The 15,234-nt window shown below is 60.2% G+C and overlaps 1 protein-coding gene and 1 long non-coding RNA gene across 3 annotated transcripts; both read right to left on the bottom strand.

The window, feature by feature from the left end:
* Nucleotides 1-1,130: 1,130 nt before the first annotated feature.
* LOC128091843 (uncharacterized) lies at nucleotides 1,131-1,989 on the bottom strand. Its single transcript, XR_008211528.1, has 3 exons — nucleotides 1,675-1,989; nucleotides 1,532-1,564; nucleotides 1,131-1,251 (listed from the first exon to the last, which is right to left on the bottom strand). It is a non-coding gene; the product is annotated as an uncharacterized LOC128091843 (long non-coding RNA).
* Nucleotides 1,990-4,096: 2,107 nt separating this feature from the next.
* Nucleotides 4,097-13,868, bottom strand: TESPA1 (thymocyte expressed, positive selection associated 1). Of its 2 annotated transcripts, XM_052705210.1 has the most exons (12): nucleotides 13,272-13,868; nucleotides 12,629-12,745; nucleotides 10,684-10,866; nucleotides 10,407-10,449; nucleotides 10,015-10,064; nucleotides 9,866-9,919; nucleotides 9,616-9,652; nucleotides 9,427-9,510; nucleotides 7,627-7,835; nucleotides 5,909-6,819; nucleotides 4,670-4,766; nucleotides 4,097-4,571 (listed from the first exon to the last, which is right to left on the bottom strand). In XM_052705210.1, exons 3-12 carry the CDS (start codon nucleotides 10,847-10,849, stop codon nucleotides 4,492-4,494), a joined length of 1,731 nt encoding a protein of 576 aa, XP_052561170.1. In that variant the 5' UTR covers nucleotides 10,850-10,866; nucleotides 12,629-12,745; nucleotides 13,272-13,868; the 3' UTR covers nucleotides 4,097-4,491. The 2 variants fall into 2 exon arrangements, with proteins under 2 accessions (XP_052561170.1, XP_052561171.1); XM_052705211.1 differs by lacking the exon at nucleotides 10,407-10,449.
* Nucleotides 13,869-15,234: the final 1,366 nt, after the last annotated feature.

The raw sequence follows: 15,234 nt of genomic DNA, 5'->3' as shown, positions 1-15,234 counted from the left end.
CCCAGATCCCACTGAGTCACCCCACAGCCATGCCATGGGGCTGAAGAGTCCAGTAGAGGATGGAGATGAGCTGCGGTGCCTTCTGGATATCCCCAAGAATGTTACCCAAGGGATGGGACGTGGGGATGGAGGACGTCATGGACTGAGCAGCCAGCGCATGAGACAGGAGATGGGAATGGAGATGGGAATGGAGATGGGAATGGAGATGGGAAAGTGGGGGGGATTGGTTGGGGGTTTGGGGTCTGTCTGCAGGACAGGTTTTGGGGGGGTGCAGCAGTGGGGTGGTCTTCAAAGTGGAGAAAAGACTGCAGACATTGGCAGTGGGGTCAGTGGGCATCGTAGGAACACCACACATAGGAGTCCATGGGGGTGTGAGCGCTTTTTGCTGCTGAGCAAACGGTACAACAAGGGGCAGAAAAGTGGGCAGAGGAAATTCCATTCTGACACAAGGAAAACTTTGCTGTCAGAGTGACGGAGCATTGGAACAGTGCTGTCCAGAGAGGTGGTGGATTCTCCTCCTCTGGAGATGCCCTGCGTGGATGCCCGCCTGTGAGACCTGACGTAGGGAACCTGGGTTTGGACTCGGTACCTGAGAGGTCCCTTCCAACCCCTACAGCTCTGTGGTTCTGTGTGACAGCACCGGGATGCGGGTTTGCTACAAAAGCACAAGGAATCCATGGGACTCAGCCACCCAACACTGGAATTGAGTCTTTGGTTGGGAAGACCCCACTCATCTGAGGGAAATGGCAGCAGGAAAGCAGCCCGGGTCAGAGCGCAGCCTCTGCGGGCAAGGAGCAGGAGGGACGGGACAGGCAGCAATTAGCAGTTTGCTTTATTGGAAGCTTTGTTTGGAGCTGTGTTCACACGGGAAGAGCTGCAGGGTGAGCTGGTGGCATTGGTGGCACCTCGGAACGAAGCAGAGCCCATGGGCAGAGCACCGTGTCCCCACGTCCCCACGTCCCCAGCAGGGGAGGGCAGCGCTCACCACGCTGGCCGCTCGCTATTCTGTTAGGAGAGAGGAGCAGAGAGGTGAGATATGTCCCCAATCCAGACAGGGGGGGAGGCTGTGGGAGCCCCTCAGCACCTCAGCCCCCAAACCCTCCCACCCTGATCCCCTCTCACTCGCTTTTCCCCCTATCAGCAGTCTGACCGCCCCGGCCAAGGTGTCTCCCAGGGAGCGCAGGAGGCTTTCCACCACGTCTGCCAAATCCACCAGCGCTCCTTCGGCAGCTCTGCTGTTCACCTTCACATCTGTGGGGAGAAATGGGGGGGGGTCTGGGAGCTGCCCCCCTCCATGAGCCGTGCCTGCGCGGATCCCCCTGCCCCATCCCCAGAGCCGCTTCGTGCTGCAGGGAGCTCAGCTCCCACACTTTGGAGGGCAGGGAGGGATTGAGGGAGCGTCGCTCACCCACTTACAGAGCACAGGAGAAGCCCCAGAAGTGTTATTGGTACAACTGGGATGCTCAGAGAGTTCGTAGTGAAATCTCAGCCCCCCCCGCCCCACTGATCCCCACACAGGACCCCCACTTACCTTGCCCCACGGTCGGCGTCTCATTGACGGGCACTGCGAATGGAAGAGACACAGCGTGACCAACCCCAGGCCGGGGGGTTTGGGCAGGGGGACAGACATCCCCTAAGGGACATACGGCCCCATTGGGGTCCTGCCCTACTCACAGCCCGCAGCCAGGCAGCAGGCCAGCCCAGCCAGCAGCAGCACTGCGTAGAGCTTCATCGTCCCCACGGTGCTCAGGTGGTGACGACCGCAGCCCCGGGATGAGCCCAGGTTCCGTTCTGCCCCTTATGAAGGCACCAATCGGAGGGGTTGGGGTGGTGGGAAGATGCTGAGCTCGGGCTCTGGGCCAACGTGGGATTAGCAGGGATCAGCCCTGCAGCTCCTGGGGGAGCACGGAGCGGATGGACCCGACCCAAAACCTCCCGGTCCCCCAGGGCTGCACGTGTGGGAGCAATTCCACAGTGTGCCAAAGACACAAAACATTCGGGTGGCTGCTACCTGCCCCATACACCCCCCCAGTACACCCCATACTCCCCCATGATGCCCCCTGCCATGGGGCAGAGCATCTCTCCGTCCCATTTTGGGGATATGGATGGAGCTCGGAGCATCTTCCCCCATTAAAATGCCTGGGGAACGCTGATGCACCGAGGGAAGGGCACGAGCGCAGGGGGGAGGAGGTGGATGAATAATTTCCCCACACTGCTTGGCATTACAAACCCTGTCCAGGAGTGAAGTGTGCACTGGGGAGGAAGGGATTTGCTTCGTGTTTCAGACAGCTGCAGGGCAGCATCCCACCCGCAGCGATCAGCTCCATCCTCACGTTGTGCAGGGATGGAGGCAGCGGAGCGTGGCCCGTCAGGATCCACCTGAGTGCTCTCAGATCTCCAGCAGGACTGGAGAAAAACGAGGCTGAAACTGCAGGAGAAAGCAGGGAGACTTCTGGAGGAGTTGGGGGGCGGGGAGGGGATGGGAAAATGTCTGGGCTGTAGGGTGGGTGGAGAGCAAAGGATCCGAGTGACGGCTGCGTGTTCCCAAATGCGCACCCGTGCTGCGCCTCTGCTCCGTGCAGTCCTGCTTCCCTTCTTCTCTGTGCTGCAAAACCCTTTTGGTGCTGCTCTGGGGGGGGTCTCTGAAATGTCTCAGCCCCTTTGCAATGGAGTTCAGTGAAGGGTTTGGATAAGAGACCCCCAGGACCCCCCACCACCACCACCACCACTTCAGTGTTGTTCCTCCATTCCAAGGGGAGCTTCTTGATTTTAAGACACCTCTTTACAGGATGCTCCATCCCTCTGAATTCATTCAGCACCGGTTCCAGAACCCCCAATTTGGGTTCCAGAACCCCCAGTTTGGGTCCTGGCAGCACGGAGGGCTGCGACGTACGCAGGGAATGTAATGATGTGCAGCTCCTGGGCTCTGCAGCGTGGAGGTGTCACCGTGTGTCCCCTGCTGGTCCCCAGCAACAGCCGCTGGCTCCCAGTGCTTTGTGCTGCTTTCCAGCACGGCCCCTGTGACCACTGGTTGGGCCGAGGTGCCCATGTGTGTCCCCACGGGTGGGCAGCCCAACCCCATGGCTTTGCACAGCCCCATGCAGGACAAATCCTGGGGCTGGTGGAGATGTAATCCCATCTTCAGCCCAGGACCAGGCAGAGCGAGGGGAGTGGGGTGATGACCAAGGGGGGGGGGGGGGGGGGGATCCCAACCCCTCTGTGCACCCCCCAGGTTGGGGTTCCCATACAGATCCCATACAGATCCCATACAGATCCCACAGGGTGAGGCTGCGGTGAGAGCCAGACCCCGGTGCCGGAGGGGCTGGTGGTTAATCCAGGATAATCCCATCCTTGGCTGTGCTCCACTGGGAAGTCCTTGGGTTGTTTTTACCCGTGAGGACTTTCCCTCCCCATTAATTCCAGCGCTGATGCCTGGGGGGCTGGAGCCTTCCTTCCCATCCAAAGGCCATTGGCACCACTTCTCTTCCTGCTGAAGGGGTGTAAGCAGGGCTGGTGGCCCACGGGGAGTGGGGGGGGACAACGGGTGGGACCCTCTGGGGATGGGGAGGTGGCCCTGGGTGGGATGGAGCAGAGAGAAGGGGGGTCAGCTTCCATCAACCCAGGGAATAAAAACACTGGAAAATTTGGGGATGGGAAGAGATGGGGATGGGAAGAATTGGGGGGTGGGAAGTGCCAAGGTCACCCTGCCCCCAATTGGGGACTGTGCCCCCAATGTTTGGTTGCCCCGGTTGGGAGCAGAGCGGGAGGGGTTAAGGCTGCGGTCCTGCAGAGCATCACAGCGGTTTCGTTCGGATGCCAGAGCTGCAAGGAGAGGAAGAACAGCAGAGCCATAAAGATAAGGTGGCAGGAAGATGAAGAACAGGCCCGGAGCCATAAAGCACCCAGATAAGGAAACAGGAGAGAGAGGCTTCGGAGGGGTGAGAAGAGATGGAGAGCAAAATAAACCCTGAACAGCGAGCGCTGCATGACTCATGCCCAAAGGCAGCACCTCCTCCGACTTCGCACAGCCTGAGAGCCACACGCAGCCCTCGCCCACGTCCTCGGGACCCCCCAGCAGTGCAGGGACACGGCCTGATCCCATTGGGACCTTTATTTCCAGTGTGCTGTCAGCTATTCCCCAGCAAAACCCCCATCCTAGTGTTCCAAGCGCCGGGGGAGCAGCCAACTCCAAAGTGCAAGTGAAGCCCCGAGGAAAAGGGGCAGAGGAGGGAGAAGGAGGGGAGGGGGGGGGGGTGCAGGTGCCAGTCCTGAGTTTTGGGTGCATCCAACATAATTGTGCATGCATTTGCACACACACACACACACACAAAGTGTCCACACGGTGCTCAGCTCTGGGCTGAGGATGGGTTCCATCGCCTGAAGCGCAGCGGTGCAAACTTTCCTGCACTCGTTGTTGCACTCCGGTGCCGGAGCAGCAGTTGGGTGGGAAGGGGGGGGGGAGGTGGTGCAGGCAGGAGACCCCCGGTGGGCTCAGTCTGTCTGCTCAGGAAGGGGCTCCTCCACGAAGCCGCTGCTGTCCGAATGCCCACCGACTCCGTACAGCATCAAACCTGGAGCGTGGGGATGGGATGGGATGCGCTGCACCTCTGCACCCCCCCCACAGACCCCTCTCAACCTGTGCGCACGGGTGGAAAGAGGCACGGCTTACTTCTGCGGAACCTCACGGAGCAGCTGGTGTCGTCATCGTCATCGTCATCATCTTCATCATCGTCATCGTCATCATCGTCGTCGCTGTCGCTCACCACCTGCATGAACACAACGGGGCGCAGGTTGTGCCAAAGAGGGGCTGGAGCACCTGTGTATGGAACATGTGTGTATGGAACACGTGTGCATGGAATGTGTGCATGGAACATGTGTGCATGGAACATGTGTGCATGGAACATGTGTGTATGGAACGTGTGTGCATGGAACGTGTGTGCATGGAACGTGTGTGCATGGAACATGTGTGTATGGAACATGTGTGCATGGAACATGTGTGTATGGAACATGTGTGCATGGAGCATGTGTGCATGGAGCATGTGTGTATGGAGCATGTGTGTATGGAACATGTGTGCATGGAACATGTGTGCATGGAGCATGTGTGCATGGAACAGGTGTGCATGGAATGTGTGCATGGAATGTGTGTGCATGGAACATGTGTGCATGGAACGTGTGTGCATGGAACATGTGTGTATGGAACATGTGTGTATGGAACATGTGTGTATGGAACACGTGTGTATGGGACATGTGTGCATGGAACACGTGTGTATGGAACATGTGTGTATGGAACGTGTGTGCATGGAACGTGTGTGCATGGAACATGTGTGTATGGAACATGTGTGTATGGAACATGTGTGCATGGAACATGTGTGCATGGAGCATGTGTGCATGGAGCATGTGTGTATGGAGCATGTGTGTATGGAACATGTGTGCATGGAACATGTGTGCATGGAACGTGTGCATGGAACATGTGTGCATGGAGCATGTGTGCATGGAGCATGTGTGCATGGAACATGTGTGCATGGAACACGTGTGCATGGAACACGTGTGCATGGAGCATGTGTGCATGGAACATGTGTGCATGGAGCACGTGTGCATGGAACATGTGTGCATGGAACACATGTGCACACGTTTGTGTGCAGCAGGGTTGCACTACATGTGGGTGCAGAGGTGCATGCGTGCAAGCATGTTTGGTGTGCAAGCATTTCAACGCGTGCACGCAGGCGTGTACGCAGCAGGACGGCTCTCCCCACAGCTCCCCCCTGGAAGATGTGAAGCTCTCAATCGTTCAGACCCTGCCGCCTTCCTCCTTGCTGACCCACCAGGGCCGCTCGCTGCTCCGTATCCTCCTGCCCGCCCCGCTGCCCACCTGCAGCCCCCTCCCCAGCAGCAGCGCTGCCCCCCTCACCTCTTCCATCTCGAAGGAGTCCGCGGCTTCGTTGGTCTCGGCCCGGTTGGGGTGGTGGGAGGCGAAGCTCCCTGCGGTGGGACCTTTCCTGGGGGGCTGCAGCCCCGCTGCGTCGCTCTGCTGCCGGTCAGCATCACCCACCCAGCGCCATCCTCCGCTCCGTCCTCTGCTCTGCTGACCCCACTGGTCTCCACCCGCTGCGCGGTGGGACGGAGGGGGCGGCGCCCCATAGAGGTGTGGGGGCTCTCCTGGGTGCTGCCCCCCTTTTGCCCCCCTGGGGGAGGTCTCTGAGTCCCCGTTGTGTCCCGGCTGTGCGTGGGGGGCACGCAGCCAGCTGTCATTTGTGGTCACTGCACCCGGCGCTGGGGATGAGGTGACATTCACCCGTGGTTGTCCATCCTCTGTTCCTGGGGGGCACGGGGCACCCCTTGCCCACAGCAGAGCCCCCGCCGTGGAGTTTTGGCCACATCTCACAGCCATCTCCATCCCTCGCTGATGGCGACACATGGGGACCCCCTGATGGAGCCACGAGGACCCCCCACCTCCACGTGGCGACGTCCCAACAGCCGCCCCGCAACCAGCAACCCCCCTCAACCTTTCCACATCATCGGGGTCAAAGCAAAACCTCTCCTCCCGGCTGCGCTCCAGCACCTCCCGCACCACCCTGCCAAGGGAACCCCCGGCCCGGGGGGGGGCATACAGACACATCTTGGACACGGCCGCCCTCAGACGCTCTGCGGGTGAGAGGGTGGGGGGCTGGGAGGGGGGGATGCGGATTTCGGGGGTGCCGGGGTCGGTCCAGGTGAGGTGAGAAGGGGAGATGCGCTGCAGGGGGGTCTTGGAGACGTAGGAATAGAGGCAGAAGAAGGCGTCTGCTGTGGCAGCCAGAGCCTGGACCTGCTGGAAGCGACCTGGGGAGGACAGGAAGGGGGTAAAGGAAAGGGGGGAGGGATGGGGGAGGGATGGGGGGGGGGGGCAGAAGGGGTGGGGGGGCTTTATGTGGGCGCTGACAGCTGGTCGTGCTCTGATCGGCTGGGAAAATGGAGCAACACTCCACTTCCATGGGGAAACTGAGGCACAGGACCTCGATTCCCCACTTTCTATAGGGGAACTGAAGTGTGGGACCCCATCCCTAATTTCTATAGGGGAACTGAAGCATGGGACCCCATCCCTAATTTCTATAGGGGAACTGAAGCATGGGACCCCATCCCTAATTTCTATAGGGGAACTGAAGCATGGGACCCCATCCCCAATTTCTATAGGGGAACAGATACACGGGACAACCATCCCCAGTCTATGGGGGAACCAAGGCATGAGACCACCACCATTCCCAGTTTCTATGGGGGGGGACGGACACTCAGGACCACAATTCCCACTTTCCACGGGGAAACTGAGTCACAGGACCACGGTTTCCCACTTTCTATGGGGGATCTGATGCATGGGTCCACTGTCCCCAGTTTCTATGGGCGGACAGACACACAGGACCACGGTCCCCACTTTCTATGGGGAAACTGAGGCATGAATCCACAATTTCCCAGTTCCTATGGGGGAACTGATGCATGAGAACCGTCCCCACTTTCTATGGGGAGATGTAGCTCCACCCCCACGGAACAAAGCGCAGCTCGGCAGATCAGCCCCAGCTCCAACAGGCAGGGCAGGGGGACAAGCTCAGAACGCAGCCCCCCTCCCCATATCATCCTCCCCCCAGTGCCACTCACTGGCCAGCATCAGGCAGGGATCTTCCATCTCCAAGCGCCGCACCTGGGCCTTCAGGAAGAGCTGGAAGTCGATGCCTTTGGCTCGGGATGGGGAGGAGAAGAAACGTGAAGGGATCCGAGCCACAGCGCCCGGCCCGGGCTGCACAAATCCCAAATTGTAGAGGATCTCCTCAGCGTCCGCCTGGCACCAATCGAGAACCTCGGAGATGCTGCAGGGGGGGAAGGGGTGTAGGGTTAGGGATGGGTGTAGGGTGGAGGTGGGGTTGGGTGTAGAATGGATGTGGGGTGGATGTAGGGTTGGGTTTTGGGTGGATGTAGGGTGGATGTGGGGTGGATGTGGGGTTGGGTATAGAATGGATGTGGGGTGGATGTAGGGTGGAGGTGGGGTTGGGTATAGAATGGATGTGGGGTGGATGTAGGATTGGGTGTAGGGTGGATGTAGGGTGGATGTGGGGTTGGATATAGAATGGATGTAGGGTGGATGTAGGATTGGGTGTAGGGTGGATGTAGGGTGGATGTGGGGTGGATGTAGGGTTGGGTGTAGGGTGGATGTAGGGTGGATGCAGGTTTGGGTGTGGGGTTGGGTGTAGGGTGGATGTGGGGTGGATGTAGGGTTGGATGTAGGGTGAATGTAGGGTGGACATAGGGATGGACGTAGGGTGAAATGTAGGGTTGGGTGTAGGGTGGATGTGGGGTGGATATAGGGTGGATGTAGGGTTGGGTGTAGGGTTTGGGTGTGGGGTTGGGTGTAGGGTGGATGCAGGGTTGGATGTAGGTTGGGTGCAGGGTGGATGTGGGATTGCGTGTAGGGTGGATGTAGGGTGGACGTAGGGTTGGATGTAGGGTGGACGTATGGTGGATGTAAGGTTGGGTGTAGGGTGGGTGTAGGGTGAAATGTAGGGTTGCATATAGGGTGCATGTAGGGTGGATGTAGGGTGGATGTGGGGTTAGGGATAGATGTCGAATTAGGGTTAGATAAAGGATGGACGTAGAGTTGTGTGTAGGGTGGATGTGGGGTGGATGTGGGGTTGGATATAGAATGGATGTAGGGTGGATGTGGGGTGGATGTAGGGTTGGGCTTAGGGTGGATGTAGGGTGGATGCAGGTTTGGATGTAGGGTTTGGGTGTGGGGTTGGGTGTAGGGTGGATGTGGGGTGGATGTAGGGGTGGATGTAGGGTGAAATGTAGGGTTGGGTGTAGGGTGGATGTGGGGTGGATATAGGGTGGATGTAGGGTTGGGTGTAGGGTTTGGGTGTGGGGTTGGGTGTAGGGTGGATGTAGGGTGGACGTAGGGTTGGATATAGGGTGCATGTAGGGTGGATGTAGTGTGGATGTGGGGTTAGGGATAGATGTCGAATTAGGGTTAGATAAAGGATGGACGTAAAGTTGTGTGTAGGGTGGATGTGGGGTGGATGTGGGGTTGGATATAGAATGGATGTAGGGTGGATGTAGGGTGGATGTGGGGTTGGATGTAGGGTGGATGTAGAGTTGGATATAGGGTGCATGTAGGGTGGTTGTGGGGTTGGATGTAGGGTGGATGTAGAGTTGGATATAGGGTGCATGTAGGGTGGATGTGGGGTTGGATGTAGGGTGGATGCAGAGTTGGATATAGGGTGCATGTAGGGTGGATGTGGGGTTGGATGTAGGGTGGATGCAGAGTTGGATATAGGGTGCATGTAGGGTGGATGTGGGGTTGGATGTAGAGTTGGGTGTAGGGTGGATGTAGGGTGGGTGTGGGGTTTGGTTGTTGTGGGAATGGGTCTCATGAGAGGACGACCCCGCACCCATCAGGGTCCCCACCTGGAGCCGGTCCGGTTGGTGAGGCCCGAGGGCGCGCTGGATGCCATGCTGTGCCCCAGGCTGAGGCGCCCGCCCTGCGGAGCCCTGCATGGAGAGATGCCACGCGGTGTCACGGCCTGGGGACGGAGCAGCGCTGGCAGCAGCGGGGCTGAGAGGTGGGGGTGTGCAGGGATGGGGCCCGGCTCTCACCTGCCGAAGGTTTGATCGTTCCCTGGTAGCAGAAGAGCTGCAAAAAGGAAGCAGAGAGGTGGCAGGGAATGGGAGGGGACATCTGGGGAGGTTTGGGGACAGGCCCTGTGTCTGCAGCCCCTTTGACAGCAATGAAACCATCCGGGACAAACAGCCTCTCCCCATAGGTGTGCTCCCTGTCCCTGCATCCTCCAGGGATGCTCAGAGCATTGGGGGGGGACAGGAAGGGACCCCCGGGGGTGGCTGCTACCTTCAGCTCCCAGCGTCAGGTCGTCCTCAAAGCTGGTGCTGCTGCTCCCACAGCCTGCAAGACAGCATCGCCCCGAGGGGCGACGGGGATCAGAGGGGAGACCCCCACCCTCAGCCCCTCCATGCTGTGCCCACAGAGCGCCCACCTACCGTAGGGACCCAGTGAGCACAGCTCCTCCGGCAGCGCCTCCGAGGACGACCTGAACCCGGAGCAAAACCCAGTGAGGTCCAGCAGTGCTGCACTGCACCGTGCTGGGGGTGCGGGGTTGGGAAAGGGGGGATTTGAGCACTGTGGGATGAGGGGTGAGGGATGGGGATGAGGTTGGGTTGGACGGCGTGGCCGGGGGGACGCTCAGAGGGTGAGCACAGCACCCCCAGCACCAGAGTGGCTGAGCACGGAGCGAAGGGACAGCGGTGCCTCCTGCACGATGCCTGCGTGCCTGCAGCTCCTGTGCGGCTCCAGCATCCCCCCCCCCCCGGGGGCAGAAAGCCCCAAGGAACGGACAGGGAGGCACCGTGCGCCCCACGGCCCCGCAGCTCACCCGCAGTCCTGCAGCCACGTCTCTATCTTGCTGGAGGAGCTTCCTGCGGGGAGCAGAGATGAGATAAAGCAGCACGAGGGAGCTGGGTTTGCTGTGGTCACCAACTCGGCGCGGCGCAGAGCTGGCTGCCAAGCTCAGGGAGGTGCACAGCCGCGTGCAAGCACTGATGTGCACTGCACACACACACACAGCGCGTGAAACGATCCGCTGGTGAGCACAGAACCCTCTGCACGCATCCCTTGCACAGACCCCCCGTTTGCACGCGGGCATCGCGGACCTTCGAGGAAGACGTCGTCCAGGTGGGGTGACTGCAGCTCTGGGATGTCCTGCATGGCTGCAGCCGCCTCCTCCTCCACCACTGTGGTCCTCCAGCAGCGGCTCTGCCGGGCCCAGGCGCGCCGTTTCTGCCATGAGGAGGGGCTGAGCACTGAGGACCCCTCCATGGCAGCACCGGGAGACCCTGCGGGGATTGGGGAGCCCTGAAGTTTGGGGTGTTCCTCACCCACTTTGCACAGCAGCCCCACACAGCACCGCCGCAGCGTCTTGAGGTGAGGTGCACAGCAACTCTTTCGGGATCCCCTTTGGGGTTTTTTAGAGCCTGGCACTTCCCATAGGAAAGAGCTTTCCCATCCTACCCGTATCCCATTCAGTCCTCAAGCAACACCCCTTCCATTCTTACCCTCATTGCCATCCCATCCCCATCCCATCCCATCCCATCCCACCCCATCCCATCCCCATCCCATCCCATCCCATCCCATCCCATCCCATCCCATCCCATCCCATCCTCACCCTCATTGCCATCCCCATCCCATCCCATCTCCATCCCCATCCCCATCCCCACCCCATCTCCATCCCACCCCATCCCATCCCACCCCATCCCATCCCATCCTCACCCTCATTGCCATCCCCATCCCATCTCATTCCCATCCCACCCCCATCCCATCCCCATCCCCATCCCATCCCCATCCCATCCCATCCCCATCCCCATCCCATCCCCATCCCATCCCATCCCATCCCATCCCATCCCATCCCATCCCATCCCATCCTCACCCTCATTGCCATCCCCATCCCATCCCACCCCCATCCCCACCCTGTGGGTCCATCACCACTCAGCGTCCCCACACCCCTCCCTTACCCCCCTCCCCCATTTCCCATCCAGATGTTCCCAGCTGTTTCTTCCCTGCAGATGCTTCCCACCCTGTCCCCCACTGCGTCACCCGTGGGGTCGCTCATCCCCTCCCCCTCTGCCATGGCACCAATCCTGGCTGTGTCCAGAGCCCCCCAGCAGCACCCCTCGCCCCAGCAGCCATCGATCTCCCTGCACCCATGGGTGAAGGAGCCACAGTTCCATCTCTGGGTGCAATAACCGTTCCACCCCCCCCCCCCCCCCCCCAAATGCCTCCGGGGCTGCAGCTGTGCAGAAAGTCCCCAGAGGAGGGAGGATGCGAACGCAGCGCATTCATGTCACCGTGTCACCATGTCACCATTTCCCCATTTCACCTCCCACCAGGCTGGGTGCAGGGCCAGCATGACCCCCCCTTCCCCCCGCAGGCACCTCTGGCTGCACAGGATCAGATCCTGGACCCCCCCCCCCCCCCCCATATGGGGCCAGGCTACGGGATGAGGTGATGGGGGGCACACAAGCAGCAGCCCCATAGCTGGAGGCTCAGCAAACCCAACCTGACCATAGACACGTGGCCGCGGCCTTCCCCATACGAGTCACCCAGAAACTGCAGGGAGATTCTGTGACACCCCCCCCCCCCCCCCCCAGGACCCCTCCAGAACCGCCCCCAGCCCTCAAACTGCCCATCCCCAAAGAACAGAGGGGGCACTGCATGGCACAGAAGGGATCTCAGGCACGTGGCATGCAGATCGGAGGCCCGACGCGGCCCCTTCGTCCCTATTGAGTGCTGGATCCCCACCCTAAACTGTGCCACCCCTGGGTCCCATCCCCACCACCCTCTTTTGTCCCCACCTCCCCCTCTTGTCCCCATCACCCTCCTGTCCCCATCACCCTCCTGTCCCCCAGCCCCTCTCTGTCCCCCAGGCACAGAGCTCTGTGCTCTCTCCAAGGACGCACCTCTCCGTCACCCACCACCCCAAACCCACCTCCACCCATCTCCATCTCCCACCCCCCATCCCACAGCACCCCCTCCCCTCTTTCCCCCCCCTCAGATCCTCACCAGCTCCCCATTGGCCTCAACCCCATCCCCATCGCTCACCCACACCGGGGGGGCACAGGGTCCCTACTGAGGGTCCATCGTCCGCGTCCCCCCTGCCCCGCCACTGCGCCCGGCCCCTGCCAGCATCTGTCGTCAGCAGGGAGGGAGGAAATTCATCTGTTTGGAAGAGGAAATAAAAAAAAAAAAAAGTAAAAAAAAAAAGAAGAAACATCAACAGCCAAAACCTCAAACGTTGACCCACATCCGCCGCCACGACGGGAAAAACTTAATGAGGCTCTGACGTGGGGGGGGGGGGGGGGGGAGCTAATTAGAAGCCGGCACTCAATGAGGGCTTCATAAGGGGATCATGGAGCAACTGGGGACCCAAATGGCTCTGGGATCCTAAAGCCTGACAGTGCCAAGCTGCAGGTGCCCCTGTGCTGATAAAGAGACGCAGGCTGTTATCAGCGCCCAAACCCCAAAACAGGGGGCTGAGGGGGGACCTGGATCAGCAGCAGGGGGGTGAAGATGTGCCGGCAGAGCACAGGGTCGGTCCCCAAAATCCTTTTTTTCCAGCGCGATCCGCGTGGCGGCGTCTCCACATCCTCACCTTGCGGCATCCTTCTGCAGGCCTGGGCTGAGGGAACCTGGCGACGCAGGGACGGAAGGACAGAAGGACGGGGACAGAGATGGGGACGCTCACCTCTAATCTGGACGATACTGTAGACCTACGGACCACCAAACCCGATGGGATGGAGGGCAGCGAAGGACGGAGGGGGCCGAGGAAGAGCGTTGGGATGAAGATGGCTTTAACCCTTTCCTCCCCGGCTCCGCGTCGGTGGCTTTTCTCACCCAGCAGAGGAGCGGCTGTGGGGTGACCCCGTCCCAGTTCTATCGAAGCCACGATCCCTTCAAAAAAGGCAACGAGTCGACGCTGTGGGATCGCTCTCCTGGAATGGTGCTGCCCAGAGGAGGGATATTTTTAGCCCTGGATTGTTTGTGGATGGAGCCCTGATTTAACCGTTGCTTTGTCCCACCCCGCTGTGCCCTTTTCCAGGTGTTTCCAAGCCCCTTTTCCATCCCCTCCGCCCTCGGATCGATGGGTTCAGCTCTGCAGAGGGCAGCGAATGCCTCTGCCCGCCTCACATCCTTCCTCTGGCTTTTCTCCAGGCCCAGAGCACGAAGCAATCTCCTCCCGTTCGACTCCAAACCGACTCTCAGAGCTTTCAACCCTTGGGTCCCATCCAGCGTTCCTCCATCCCCCACCCCGCTTTGGGGTGACCCAGGGATTTCGGGGCACGGGGGGCATCGTGGCCTCCCCGGATCCCATCCCAACATCATCACCACCAATCCCCGCTCCCCCCCTCGCTCCCACCCCCATAATTTCCCCCAACCCACCCCCCCAATGACTTGGCATCCCCGGATCCCATTGGGTTGTTGGGATGGATGGAAGCTGGGCCGCGTTTCCCAGTCAAAGCCTGGCGAGGAGCAGCGTGGAGGCGACCCACAGAGTAGCAGTTAATTGCTGACAGCACTAACGAGGTCCTCCCCCAGCTGTGGGTCTATGGGGCAGAACAGTGCAGGGTGCAATGGGGGCAACCCGTTGTTCCCCATTGAGATGGACCCCGAATCAAGCAGGAGCATCCCCACTGCATCCCCACTGCATCCCCACTGCATCCCCACTGCATCCCCACCTGCATCCCCACCTGCATCCCCACTGCATCCCCACTGCATCCCTACTGCATCCCTACTGCATCCCCACTGCATCCCCACCTGCATCCCCACCTGCATCCCCAACTGCATCCCCACCTGCATCCCCACTGCATCCCTACTGCATCCCCACTGCATCCCCACTGCATCCCATTGCATCCCCACTGCATCCCCACTTGCATCTCCACCTGCATCCCCACTGCATCCCCATCTGCATCCCCACTGCATCCCCACTGCATCCCCACTGCATCCCCACTTGCATCCCCACTGCATCCCCACTGCATCCCCACTGCATCCCCACCTGCATCCCCATTGCATCCCCATCTGCATCCCCACTGCATCCCCACTGCATCCCCACTGCATCCCCACCTGCATCCCCACTGCATCCCCCCTGCATCCCCACTGCATCCCACTGCATCCCCACCTGCATCCCCACTGCATCCCCACTGCATCCCCCCTGCATCCCCACTGCATCCCCACTGCATCCCCACTGCATCCCCACTGCATCCCCACCTGCATCCCACTGCATCCCCACTGCATCCCACTGCATCCCCACCTGCATCCCCACTGCATCCCCACCTGCATCCCCACCTGCATCCCACTGCATCCCCACTGCATCCCCACTGCATTCCCACCTGCATCCCCACTGCATCCCCACTGCATCCCCACCTGCATCCCCACTGCATCCCACTGCATCCCCATCTGCATCCCCACTGCATCCCACTGCATCCCCACCTGCATCCCCACCTGCATCCCCACTGCATCCCCACTGCATCCCCACCTGCATCCCCACTGCATCCCCATTGCATCCCCACTACATCCCCACCTGCATCCCCACTGCATCCCCACTGCATCCCCACTGCATCCCCACCTGCATCCCTACCTGCATCCCCATTGCATCCCCACTACATCCCCACCTGCATCCCCACTGCATCTCCACTGCATCCCCACTGCAT

Source organism: Tympanuchus pallidicinctus, unplaced genomic scaffold, assembly GCF_026119805.1.
Source record: "Tympanuchus pallidicinctus isolate F22 unplaced genomic scaffold, pur_lepc_1.0 scaffold53, whole genome shotgun sequence".
In the NCBI taxonomy this organism is placed as follows: Eukaryota; Metazoa; Chordata; class Aves; order Galliformes; family Phasianidae; genus Tympanuchus; species Tympanuchus pallidicinctus.
This window is presented reverse-complemented; position numbering and strand designations above follow the sequence as displayed.

Bases quoted from the DNA above. Each gene is read 5' to 3' on its own strand.
- TESPA1 (XM_052705210.1), bottom strand. From the start codon at position 10,849: ATGGAGGGGTCCTCAGTGCTCAGCCCCTCCTCATGGCAGAAACGGCGC. The intron at 4,767-5,908 runs GTGAGGGGGGCA...GTGTTCATGCAG, and splicing joins ACTCCTTCGAGATGGAAGAG to GTGGTGAGCGACAGCGACGA. The intron at 4,572-4,669 runs GTAAGCCGTGCC...CCCACGCTCCAG, and splicing joins CTCCGTGAGGTTCCGCAGAA to GTTTGATGCTGTACGGAGTC.